The sequence below is a fragment of the Salvelinus alpinus genome, chromosome 16 (assembly GCF_045679555.1).
Source record: "Salvelinus alpinus chromosome 16, SLU_Salpinus.1, whole genome shotgun sequence".
In the NCBI taxonomy this organism is placed as follows: Eukaryota; Metazoa; Chordata; class Actinopteri; order Salmoniformes; family Salmonidae; genus Salvelinus; species Salvelinus alpinus.
The window spans coordinates 27039481-27051328 of NC_092101.1; the positions used below are offsets into that span (position 1 = coordinate 27039481).

Below are 11848 nucleotides of genomic sequence, written 5' to 3' on the forward strand. Positions count from 1 at the left end.
GGAGACAAGACGAGGTGATGAGGGGAAACGAGTGGAGAGGAGGGAATTGAAGTGTGAGAAACAGAAGAGAAAACATTCACTGTGTTCCTTCCGTAAAGAGAAATAAAACTAAGGATGGCAGAATGTTTATGGTTTATTATACACTTCTCTTGGGGCACTCCATACACACTCACAGAACCTGCCTCAGTAACACATCACACATACACACTCACAGAACCTGCCTCAGTAACACATCACACATACACACTCACAGAACCTGCCTCAGTAACACATCACACATACACACTCACAGAACCTGCCTCAGTAACACATCACACATACACACTCACAGAACCTGCCTCAGTAACACATCACACATACACACTCACAGAACCTGCCTCAGTAACACATCACACATACACACTCACAGAACCTGCCTCAGTAACACATCACACATACACACTCACAGAACCTGCCTCAGTAACACATCACACATACACTCACAGAACCTGCCTCAGTAACACATCACACATACACACTCACAGAACCTGCCTCAGTAACACATCACACATACACACTCACAGAACCTGCCTCAGTAACACATCACACATACACTCACAGAACCTGCCTCAGTAACACATCACACATACACACTCACAGAACCTGCCTCAGTAACACATCACACATACAGTATGAGTATAGTGCTGGTTTGGAGTCTGCACTTTAGAAAGCAAAAAGTATTGGTTATAAACCCACATAATCCAGGTTGGACAAAGGACACATCTTGAGTTCTTCCAGTTTAAGGAAAGCAGATAGAGTGCCTTCAGAAAGTATTCAAACCCCTTGACTTTTCCCCACATTTTGTTGTGTTACAGCCTGAATTTAAAATCGATTCAATTTAGATTTTGTGTCACTGGCCTACACACAAGACCCCATAATGCCAAAGTGGAATTAGGTTTTTAGAAATGTGTACAAATTAAAAGCTGAAATGTCTTGAGTCAATATTGTATTCAACCCCTTTGTTATGGCAAGCCTAAGTAAGTTCAAGAGAAAAAATATGCTTAACAAGTCACATAAGTTGCACGGATGCAATAATTGTGTTTAACATGAATGACTACCTCATCTCTGCACACCACACATAAAATGATCTCTAAGGTCCCTCAGTCAAGCAGTGAATTTCAAAAACAGATTGAAACACAAAGACCAGCGAGGTTTTCCAATGCCTCGCAAAGGGTACCTATTGGTAGGTGGGTAAATATAAAAAAAAGTAGATATTTAACATCCCTTTGAGCATGGGTCGAATATTAATTACACTTTGGATGGTGTATCAATACACCCAGTCACTACAAAAATACAGGCGTCCTTCCTAACTCAGTTGCCGGAAAGGAAGGAAACTGCTCAGGGATTTCACCATGAGGCTGTGATAGCAGAAAACTGAGGATGGATTAAAAACATTGTAGTTACTCCACAATACTAACCTAAACCACTGTATCAAAAGCACCACTATCTAAATTCAACATCAGAACTGTTTGGTTGGCTCAGACTCTGATACCCATAAGTCAGAGTAGGTAGAAGTTGCCCCACCACTGATACAGGGTCAGATTTTGTATCCCTCTAATCATTAGAGGGATACAAAATGATCTAGCATCAGGGGTTAATAGCCATTTCTTCTTCTTGCTGTCTGGTGTGCCATTGTCCTGAGAGGAGAAGTGTTCAGACATGGCTGCCAGAGCCTGATACCGATGGGAAATGGTGTTCTTCACCTCCTTGGGTAGCTCAGCATAACTACATGGATGATAGAGAGAGGAGAGAAAATTTACAAATCATCAGTGAAACTGGGAATAATCACTATCATTAGTTTCCGTCAATTGGTTCAATAAAGACAGGTAAAGTGTAATGCATAAACCCAGACTCCTGCTAGTAAAATAAATGTCCTGCATTAAGTCCTGCTTATGTTTTGTCGTATCCGTCTGGCTGGAAACAGGGGTCCCATCCAAAGTCTCTGGGCCTCTGGGCCAAAAGTATGGACACACCTACTCATTCAAGGGTTTTTCTTTACTTTTACTATTTTCTACATTGTAGAATAATAGTGATGACATTAAAACTATGAAATAACACATATGGAATCATGTAGTAACCAAATAAGTGTTAAACAAATCAAAATATATTTTATATTTGAGATTCGTCAAAATAGTGTCATGATGTGGCCTTTTCTGGGTGTAGATCGTGGCTCCCTGTACATTTCCCAGCTGTCAGGTTTACATCTAAATATTGTGAAACGTATGTGATTAAACATTAAACTATTTGTGAAAAGATGTCATGTGATGTTAACCTTTAAATGAGAGTATGGGTTTTTCATATAAAGTTAACCAAATCAATGGCCACGCCCACGTGAGCATGGACATTACGTCGGCGTCATGGAACCGCCCTTTTCTACTGAAACGTATAAAATCCACTCCTGATGAAATTCACACCAGACCACGCAAACCCCGGTGCGAGCGGTGCAAAATAAATTTAGAAATCTATGTTATTCAATTATTGCGAGCGTCTGCGTTGCCAGGGCTAAAATAGAAGTCAGTTCTATTTCTGACGCAGATCGTGCTGCAAGTCCTGCCTCTCCCATCTCCTCATTGGTTTATAGAAGCAGGTACCCACGTGCCATCTCCTCATTGGTTATACCCACATGGGTGACTGAAAGACGGATGAGGTCAGTGGCGGTAATGCACCTAATTTATGAAAGTTGCCAATCGCATTATAAAGTCAAGAGAAGAAAAAGCCTGGAAGGATGAGAGATGACTAGAAACGATTCGGTTGACCGTTGGCTGATTTTCCTTCACTCTGTGGTCCAACTCATCCCAAACCATCTCAATTGAGTTGAGGTCAGGTGATTGTATAGGCCAGGTCATCTGATGCAGCACTCCATGACTCTCCTTCTTAGTCAAATAGCCCTTACACAGCCTGGAGGTGTGTTTGGTCATTGTCCTGTTGAAAAAGTAATGATAGTCCCACTAAGAGCAAACCAGATGGGAAGGCGTATCGCTGCAGAATGCTGTGGTAGCCATGCTGGTTAAGTGTGCCTTGAATTCTAAATAAATCACTGACTGTGTCACCAGCAAAGCACCCCCACACCACCTCCTCCATGCTTCACGGTGGGAACTACACATGCGGAGATCATCTGTTCACCTACTCTGCGTCTCACAAAGACACAGCGGTTGAAACTAAAAATCTCAAATTTGGACTCATCAGACCAAAGGACAGATTTCCACCGGTCTAATGTCCATTGCTCGTGTTTCTTGGCCCAAGCAAGTCTCTTCTTCTTATTGGTGTCCTTTAGTAGAAGTTTCTTTGCAGCAATTCTTCCATGAAGGCCTGATTCACAGAGTCAAATAAAGTTTTATATGTCACATGCGCCGAAAACAACAGGTGTAGACCTTACAGTGGAATGCTTACTTACAAGCCCTTAACCAATAATGCAGTTAAGAAAATACCTAAAAAAAGTAAGAGATAAATGTAACAAATAATTAAAGAGCAGCAGTTAAATAACAATAGCGAGGCTATATACAGGGGGTACCGGTGTCGAGGTAATTGAGGTAATATGTACATGTAGGTAGAGTTATTAAAGTGACTATGCATAGATAACAGAGAGTAGCAGCAGTGTAGAATGGTGGGGCAATGCAAAAAGTCTGAGTAGCCATTTGATTAGCTGATAGAAATGAGGTAAAACTGATTTAAGTTTCCCCGCATTAATGTCCCCGGCCACTAGGAGCGCCACCTCTAGATGAGCGTTTTCCTGTTTGCTTATGGCGGTATACAGCTCATTGAGTGCGGTCTTAGTGCCAGCATCGGTCTGTGATGGTATGTAGACAGCTCCGAAAAATACAGATGAAAACTCTCTAGGTAGATAGTGTGGTCTACAGCTTATCATGAGATACTCTACCTCAGGCGAGAAAAACCTTGAGACTTCCTTAGATATCGTGCACCAGCTGTTGTTTACAAATATACATAGGCCACCACCAGAGGCTGCTGTTCTATCCTGCCAATAGTGTGTATAACCAGCCAGCTGTATGTTATTAATGTCGTCGTTCAGCCACCACTCGGTGAAACATAAGATATTACAGTTTGTAATGTTCTGTTGGTTGAACGTTGGCTAACAGTACGGATGGCAAAGGCAGATTAGCCACTCGTCGCCTGATCCTCACAAGGCACCCCGATCTCGTTCCACAAAATCTAAGTTTCTTTCACCTGCGAATGACAGGGATGAGGGCCTGTTCGGGTGTTTGGAGTATATCCTTCCAGTCCGACTCATTAAAGAAAAATCTTTGTCCAATTCGAGGTGAGTAATCGCTGTTCTGATATCCAAAAGCTCTGATGTCTAGAAGCTGCTACCGTCATAAGAGACAATAGCAGCAACATTATGTACAAAATAAGTTACAAACAATGCGAAAAAACTAACAAAATAACACGGTTGGTTAAGAGCCAATAAAACAGCAGCCTTCCTCTCCGGAACCATCATCAATATTCAGTCTCCTCTGAACAGTTGACGTTGAGATGTGTCTGTTACTTGAACTCTGAAGCATTTATTTGGGCTGCAATTTCTGAGGCTGGTAACTCTAATGAACTTATCCTCTGCAGCAGAGGTAACTCTGGGTCTTCCTTTCATGAGAGCCTGTTTAATCATAGCGTTTGATGGTTTTTGTGACTGCACTTGAAGAAACTTTAAAAGTTCTTGAAATGTACCTGATTGACTGACCATCTTAAAGTAATGATGGACGGTCATTTCTCTTTGCTTATTTGAGCTGTTCTTGCCATTATACGGACTTTACCAAATAAGGCTATCTTCTGTATACCACCCCTACCTTGTCACAACACAACTGATTGGCTCAAACACATTAAGAAGTAAAGAAATTCCACATATTAACTTTTAATTAGGCACAGCTGTTAATTGAAATGCATTCCAGGTGACTACCTCATGAAGCTGGTTGAGAGAATGCAAAGAGTGTGCAAAGCTGTCATCAAGGCAAAGGGTGGCTACTTAGAATAATTTCAAATATAAAATCTATTTTGATTTGTTTAACACTTTTTTTGGTTACAAGTTGTTTCATGTTATTTCATAGTTTTAGATGTCTTCACTATTATTCTACAATGAAGGAAATATTAAAAATAAAGAAAAACCCTGGAATGAGTAGGTTTGGACCTTTGACTGGTACTGTATATTAGAGCAAGCATGCAGAGATTTTCAATGTGTGTGTGTGTGTGTGTGTTATATTCTTACCTCAGTTATCCCTCTAAAGAGTTGTACCGGTTCCTCTTTCCCTGGATAGAAGGCAAAGGTACACAGAGCCCAGGCCGACTTGTCCTCAAACCCAGCCAGCATCTTAAACAGACCTGGGCCCGGTTTCCCAAAGGCATCTTAAGGCTAAGCTCATCATTAGAACCATAGGATCCTATATAAAAAAAAACATCTTATGGCTAAGTTCATCATTAGAACCAAACCGGGCCCTTAAATGTTCACACACGCTTACATAATAATTGGTAACTTTACATTTACTGTAAGTAACTGTACTCATTTATACATAACATAGGCTTTGTAGCTTATGAGTCATTGCTTACCTTCTGGCTTCAGTTTATTCAGGAACCATTGATACGGTGCACTCACAGTCAATCTTCTTGGACACTAGTTTGTAGGGAAACTTGTCCCCCAGGATCTGAATCACCTGTTGGTCAGAGAACAGAGGAGCAGTATTTTAGAATAGCATGGACTTTTAGTCGGACTGCAAAACTTCTGTAACTCAGTTCATGTTATCTCTGTACAACACATATCTCCATCTATTTATGGCCTTTTTTATTTAACTAGGCAAGTCAGTTAAGAACAAATTATTTTTTACAATGATGGCCTATCAAAAGGCCTCTTGCTGGGACGGGGGCTGGGATTTAAAAAATGTAGAAATACAGGACAAAACACACATTACGACAAGAGCCAACACTACATAAAGACAGACCTAAGACAACATAGCAAGGCAACAACACAAAACATTGTACAAACATTATTAGGCACAGACAACAGCACAAAGGGCAAGAAGGTAGAGACAACAATACATCACGCAAAGCAGTCACAACGGGTGGGTATAATTTGTGGAACGTTCCAACAGGAATCTGTTCCAAAAATGTCATTAATAACAAGGATGCCAACAAACAAAGCATACAAATTAGCATGATCAACTCACCACGTAGATTATTCTTAATGTTTGTCCATCGGCTACCAGAGTGAGGACAGACATTTTTCGGAATAAACGTGGTGAGTGAAAAATGTAACAAAATTTCCCACTCCCTACCCGGTATCCTATTCTGCCGCTATACAACGGTGTATGCGTTGTTTGTTGGCATCCTTGTTATTTACGAGGTTTTTGGAACAGATTCCTGTTGGAACGTTCCCCAAATTATACTCACCCTTCACAACTGTCAGCAAGAGTGTCCACGATTGAGTCTTTAAATGAAGAGATTGAGATGAAACCGTCCAGTTTGAGTGTTTGTTGCAGCGAACTGAAGAGACGAGCGACCCAGGGATCTGTGTGCTTTCGGGACCTTAAACAGAATGTGACTAGCAGAACGGGTGTTGTATGTGGAGGTTCAGGGCTGCAGTAGATATCTCAGATAGGGGGGAGTGAGGCCTAAATAGTTTTATAAATAAGAATCAACCAGTGGGTCTTGCGACGGGTATACAGAGATGACCAGTTTACAGAGGAGTATAGAACGCAGTGATGTGTCCTATAAGGAGCATTGGTGGCAAATCTGATGGCCGAATGGTAAAGAACATATAGCCGCTCGAGAGCACCCTTACCTGCCGATCTATAAATTATGTCTCCGTAATCTAGGTGGTGAACCGTAATCTATTTTTAGCGGCTAATAACAGCTATCAAACCAATTGATCTGTGCAGGTGTAATCTAAAACCACCACCACATTCCCCGTCAGTCATTTCCATGCCTTCACAGGGGTTGGCTGCCATGGCTAGAACCTAAGTAAAGCCTCTAATAAACAGCACACGCTGCAACGTTTAATGTTCACAATAGGCCTTTTCTACATGGAATATCGATTCTTGTGAACCATTCTGCCACCACTTCTAGTTTATTTGCGTTTCCAGTCACGAAGACCACAGATCTCCCTGTTGGGACAGCCATGTTGATGCCTCTTGTTGTACGGAAGATAATCACCGACGGACCAGAACTCGCCAGGCCGCAAAGGCATCGGATTCCACATCAGACAATGACAGGCTTCTGTCAAGAATCTCAGCAAATCAGCATTAGACTAGGAACTCCGCCTATTCATAGCTATCCAATCGAAATGTAGTTGTGTACAGCTCGGAATAATGTCCGGGTGAACATGCCATGTGGGGAAGGGATCTGAAAATCCAAGCATTTATAGCTTGATAATACGTTTTTCGACAAATTGACAATCTACCAATTGCTACCTTTAGACAGTTATGATGTCCTGCATGTTCCTGAATCTTAGCTAGCTTGTTCAAAGCTAATCGAAAGTATTCTAACGTTAGTTTGTTTACAAGTAGCTAGCTAGCTACTGATATAAACCTAGCAAGTGTCAAAGATGAGTCTTCTACCTCGCACTGCCGAGGAGTTCAGTTCTGCAGAGTACTGGGAACGCTTCTTCAAGAAGAGAGGAGAGAAGGCTTTTGAGTGGTATGGAGACTACAACAAACTCTGTGGCGTGCTGCACAAATACATCAAACCGCGGGATAAGGTGAGCAGATACACTGACAACCTGACATGTAGGAAAATGCCCCCTAAAAATGTTCCGAATCCACAGTCAATTTGTCTTCTGCTGAAATTCTTTCTACTGAAGAGCCATGTAAGTTTTGTATTATATGACGCACGGAAGAATTCCTATCCAAATGACAGGGTCCTTTAGCAGACGCTTTTATCCAACGCGACTTACAGTCATGCGTATCTTGTCTCGTCTGTCCCAGGTCTTGGTGGTGGGCTGTGGTAACTCTGAGCTGAGTGAGCAGCTGTATGACGTTGGCTACAGACATCTGACCAACATTGACATTAGTGAGACGGTGGTGAATCACATGAACCAGAAGAATGCCAAGCAGCGCCCAGACCTGACCTTCCAGATGGTGGATGCCACCCAGACGCCCTACGAGGACGGAAGCTACCAGGCTGCACTGGACAAGGGGACACTGGACGCCATGGCCTCCCAGGAGGAGGGGGCTCTAGCTGGGAGGATGCTGGCTGAGGTGTGCTGGTGTGGAGTAGCTTGACAGGGATTATAAAATGGTTTAACAAAGCCAGAAGCCCTGCACATAGAGTAGTACTCCAGGAGTGTGGTATGCACTCTGGTATACATACATCTGTTAGTAAAATGTGTCTTAAAGTTTAATCACATGCAATAAACCCTTTATGCCTTGTGTTTGTGTAGGTGGGCCGTGTCCTGGGTATAGGAGGCCGCTACGTCTGTGTGACCCTGGCCCAGGAGAGTGTCATCAAGTTGGCTGTGGAGCACTTCATCCAGGTAAAAAGCTTAGGTTAGATGCATTGATAGTGATAGATGGTTGCCGTACCTACTTTAATTCAATTCAATCAGGATAGGATAAGAGCATTTTCGAAATGATTGAAATGTTAATGTAGGTGGGCTGGGCTGTGAGACTCCATTGTCTGGGTGACCCGGAGAGCCAGGAGGTCTCTTCCTTCGCTCTGCCTGTCTTCGTATTGGTTTGCACAAAGTTCCGCAAGCCAATGCCCATGCCCATCCTGGAGATGTGCCAAGGGGAGGATGGTGCCCCCGTGAGGCTTCCCGTGGTGGCAGACCTGCTGTCTGTGGTGAGAGAGCGCCAGGCGTACGCCATGCTGAGACAGAGGCTCCGTACGGGTACAGACGCGTCCTCTACCCCCTCTTTGACCCTCTGTCACGCCCCCACTGGGCGACCCCGCTACACCCTCACCGTACAGGACTGCCCCCCTGGTGCCAAGGTTCCCCGTGCCAACCACTTTGCCATCTTCATAGGTGAGGGATAGGATTTGTCGTATATCGGCACACCTGGGTGGAAAAACATGGGTATGTTTGTCTTTCCTTTCTGCTCTTGGCTGCATTCTTAACCTGGCTCTTCCTGTCTCAACCCTGACAGTGCCTCAGGGCAGAGAGACTGATTGGCTGTACGGCTTGGCTGAGGGGCGGGGCCAACTAGCGGCTAGCGCTAACTTCAGACGTCTGGTTGTCGTGGCCATGCACAGAGAACAGGAGTATACCGACATGCAGGCTGTCCAATCAGAGCTCTCCCCCATGGTGATGGAACTCGCCCCCCCTGGGATGCCAACCAATCAGAAAGTAGGGAAGTTGTGATTATTCTATTTTGGGTAGTAATTAGAGAAATTAGGAAACATGTATGTTTTTTTATCATCTTGCCCCCTTCACCCATTTTCCCCATCTCCCTCTCTCCATCCCTGTCCTTCCCCCTGTAGGTTCCGTTCCTGTCGGTGGGAGGTGAGCTGGGTTGGAGGGAGGTGGTGAGTCATGGTACCAGTGATCTGAGTGGTCAGTACTCTGTAGAGGACGTGAGAGGAGAGGATGGTCAGCTCTACCGTAGACTGGTGTTCCTGGCTAACGACGGACTGGTCCAGTCAGAGAGCCGCCTCACTAACCCAGCAGCAGGTGAGAACAAACACGCACAGTTTTTATTACTTGGTGAGTTCAGTGGCTAACCGTCTCTTTAACTTTAGCAGCAGCCTTGTCTCAGAAGAATAAGAAGAGCAGAAGGAAAGCCAAGCCCTCTGCCTCTCCCCCCATGACAACCCCATCCCAGACACCAGGTGGCGCCCTGGAGGTGGACAAAGGCTATCTATGCTGTGCCCACCACAGGGTCATGGTGGCTGGCCTCGCCATGCTAGGCGTGGGCACCGACCACAACAAAGGTAGGTGTATTTGCCAGCATTGTCTGCAAGTCAGTTGTCCTGTGCCCACATACCTGCCAAATACCAGTCTGTGTTTGACACTTTTTCTCAAATCCACTATTTTTGCCTACAGGAAGTTTGGTCTTTTGACACGACAGGTCTGATGAATCAGCCAAATGTCTCCTGTCTGTCATGTCTCCTATAACTTCTCTGTAGATGTGTCAGTGCTCCTGGTGGGACTGGGTGGAGGAGGGCTGCCCCAGTTCCTGCGGGACTTTGTACCTGGAGCCAGGGTGGAGGTGGTGGAGCTGGATCCAGCAGTGCTGGAGGTGGCTCAGGGATGGTTCAGCTTCACACCTGATGACAGGCTCACTGTCACACTGGGAGATGGACTGGAACGCATTAACAACATTGAGAGAGAAGGTGAGAGTGCTGGGAGGGAGGGGGGACGAGAGAGGGAGATGAGGAAGAGATTCCGGATACACATTTAAGGTGGGAGGGAGAAAGTAAAAGGTTGCTTCAAGAGCAAATTTGTAACCTCGAGCATGCACATGATTAACACTATTCTCTTACCTGTCTAGGTGGTCATCAGTATGATGTCATCATGTTTGACGTGGACAGTAAGGACCCCAGTTTGGGGATGAGCTGTCCTCCTCCTGCCTTTGTAGAAACAGCCTTCCTGGAGAGAGTTGGCAATCTGCTGACACCTCGAGGTACAGAAAGTTTTTTTAATAACTTTCAAGGAGCTAGTCTGCTTTATTTTCCAAATCTAAAATGTTACATTTTTCAAAGCCTGTAGACCTAGGTCTTATCGAGGTGTATCTTGTATCTCACCATATTACACCCTCCCTCTGTCCGTCTCTGTCACCCCTCCCCACCAGGTGTGTTCATGTTGAACCTGGTGTGTCGTGACTCTGCATTGAAGAAGAGTGTGTTGGGTCGTGTGCGGGGTGTGTTCCCGCGTGTGCTCTCCCGGGGCATCGAGGGGGAGGTCAACGAGGTGCTGCTGTGCTCCAGGGAAACGGGGGAGACAGGGGTCCCGCCCAGCCTGCTGAAGGCAGGGAAGACTCTACAGGGAGCACTGGGCATGAACAGCAGTAGAGCAGCAACCTGCATCCCTCAGATAGACATCACTGAGCTGCTAGAGGACCTGAAGGTGGCATGAGGGAGAGGGGCATGAGGAGAAGAGGACAATGTGAAAAACTATAATTTTCATTTTAATTCTCAAGATGCTACATGCAATAATGTATGAAATAAAAATGTACAGATGTATACTGAACTAAAATATAAATGCTACATGCAATAATTTCAGATTTACAGTTCATATTAGGAAATCATTTGATTTAAATAAAATCATTAGGCCCTAACCTATGGATTTCACATGACTGGGAATACAGATATGCATCTGTAGAGCGTGGATCAGGAAACCAGTCAGTATCTGGTGTGACCACCATTTGCCTCATGCAGTGTGACACATCTCCTTCGCATAGAGTTTCAGGCTGTTGATTGTGGCCAATGCACTGTTGTCCCACTCTTCAAAGGATTTGTGAAGTTTAATGGATATTGGCGGGAACTGGAACACGCCGTCGTACACGTCGATCCAGATCATCCCAAACATGCTCATTGGGTGACATCTGGTGAGCATGCAAGCTATGGAAGAAGTGGGACATTTTCACCTTCCAGGAAATGTGTACAGATCCTTACAACATTGGGCCTTGCATTATCATGCTGAAACATGAGGTGATGGCAGTGGATGAGTGGCACGACAATGGGCCTCAGGATCTCGTTGCGGTTTCTCTGTGCATTCAAGTTGCCATCGATAAAATGCAAATGTGTTTGTTGTCTGTAGCTTATGCCTGCCCATACCATAACCCCACCCCCACCATGGGGCACTCTGTTCACAACGTTGACATCACCAAACCGCTCACCCACACAACGCCATGTCTGCCATCTGCCCGGTACAGTT

General features: G+C 44.6%; 1 protein-coding gene and 1 long non-coding RNA gene across 3 annotated transcripts; one reads left to right on the forward strand and one right to left on the reverse strand.

The window, feature by feature from the left end:
• Window positions 1–115: 115 nt before the first annotated feature.
• LOC139541255 (uncharacterized) lies at window positions 116–7173 on the reverse strand. Its single transcript, XR_011668327.1, has 4 exons — window positions 6427–7173; window positions 5590–5693; window positions 5252–5423; window positions 116–1764 (listed from the first exon to the last, which is right to left on the reverse strand). It is a non-coding gene; the product is annotated as an uncharacterized lncRNA (long non-coding RNA).
• Window positions 7174–7326: 153 nt separating this feature from the next.
• mettl13 (methyltransferase 13, eEF1A lysine and N-terminal methyltransferase) lies at window positions 7327–11249 on the forward strand. 2 transcript variants are annotated; one of them, XM_071345689.1, is made up of 10 exons: window positions 7327–7732; window positions 7959–8231; window positions 8414–8506; window positions 8623–8998; window positions 9120–9319; window positions 9454–9643; window positions 9712–9903; window positions 10099–10305; window positions 10464–10595; window positions 10764–11249. In XM_071345689.1, the coding sequence occupies exons 1-10, from the start codon at window positions 7580–7582 to the stop codon at window positions 11045–11047; spliced, it is 2100 nt and encodes a 699-aa protein (XP_071201790.1). In that variant the 5' UTR covers window positions 7327–7579; the 3' UTR covers window positions 11048–11249. The 2 variants fall into 2 exon arrangements, with proteins under 2 accessions (XP_071201790.1, XP_071201791.1); XM_071345690.1 differs by having other exon boundaries at window positions 9715–9903.
• The last annotated feature ends 599 nt before the right edge of the window (window positions 11250–11848 follow it).

Bases quoted from the DNA above. Each gene is read 5' to 3' on its own strand.
- mettl13 (XM_071345689.1), top strand. From the start codon at position 7,580: ATGAGTCTTCTACCTCGCACTGCCGAGGAGTTCAGTTCTGCAGAGTAC. The intron at 9,320-9,453 runs GTAGGGAAGTTG...TTCCCCCTGTAG, and splicing joins GGATGCCAACCAATCAGAAA to GTTCCGTTCCTGTCGGTGGG. The intron at 9,644-9,711 runs GTGAGAACAAAC...CTTTAACTTTAG, and splicing joins CCTCACTAACCCAGCAGCAG to CAGCAGCCTTGTCTCAGAAG.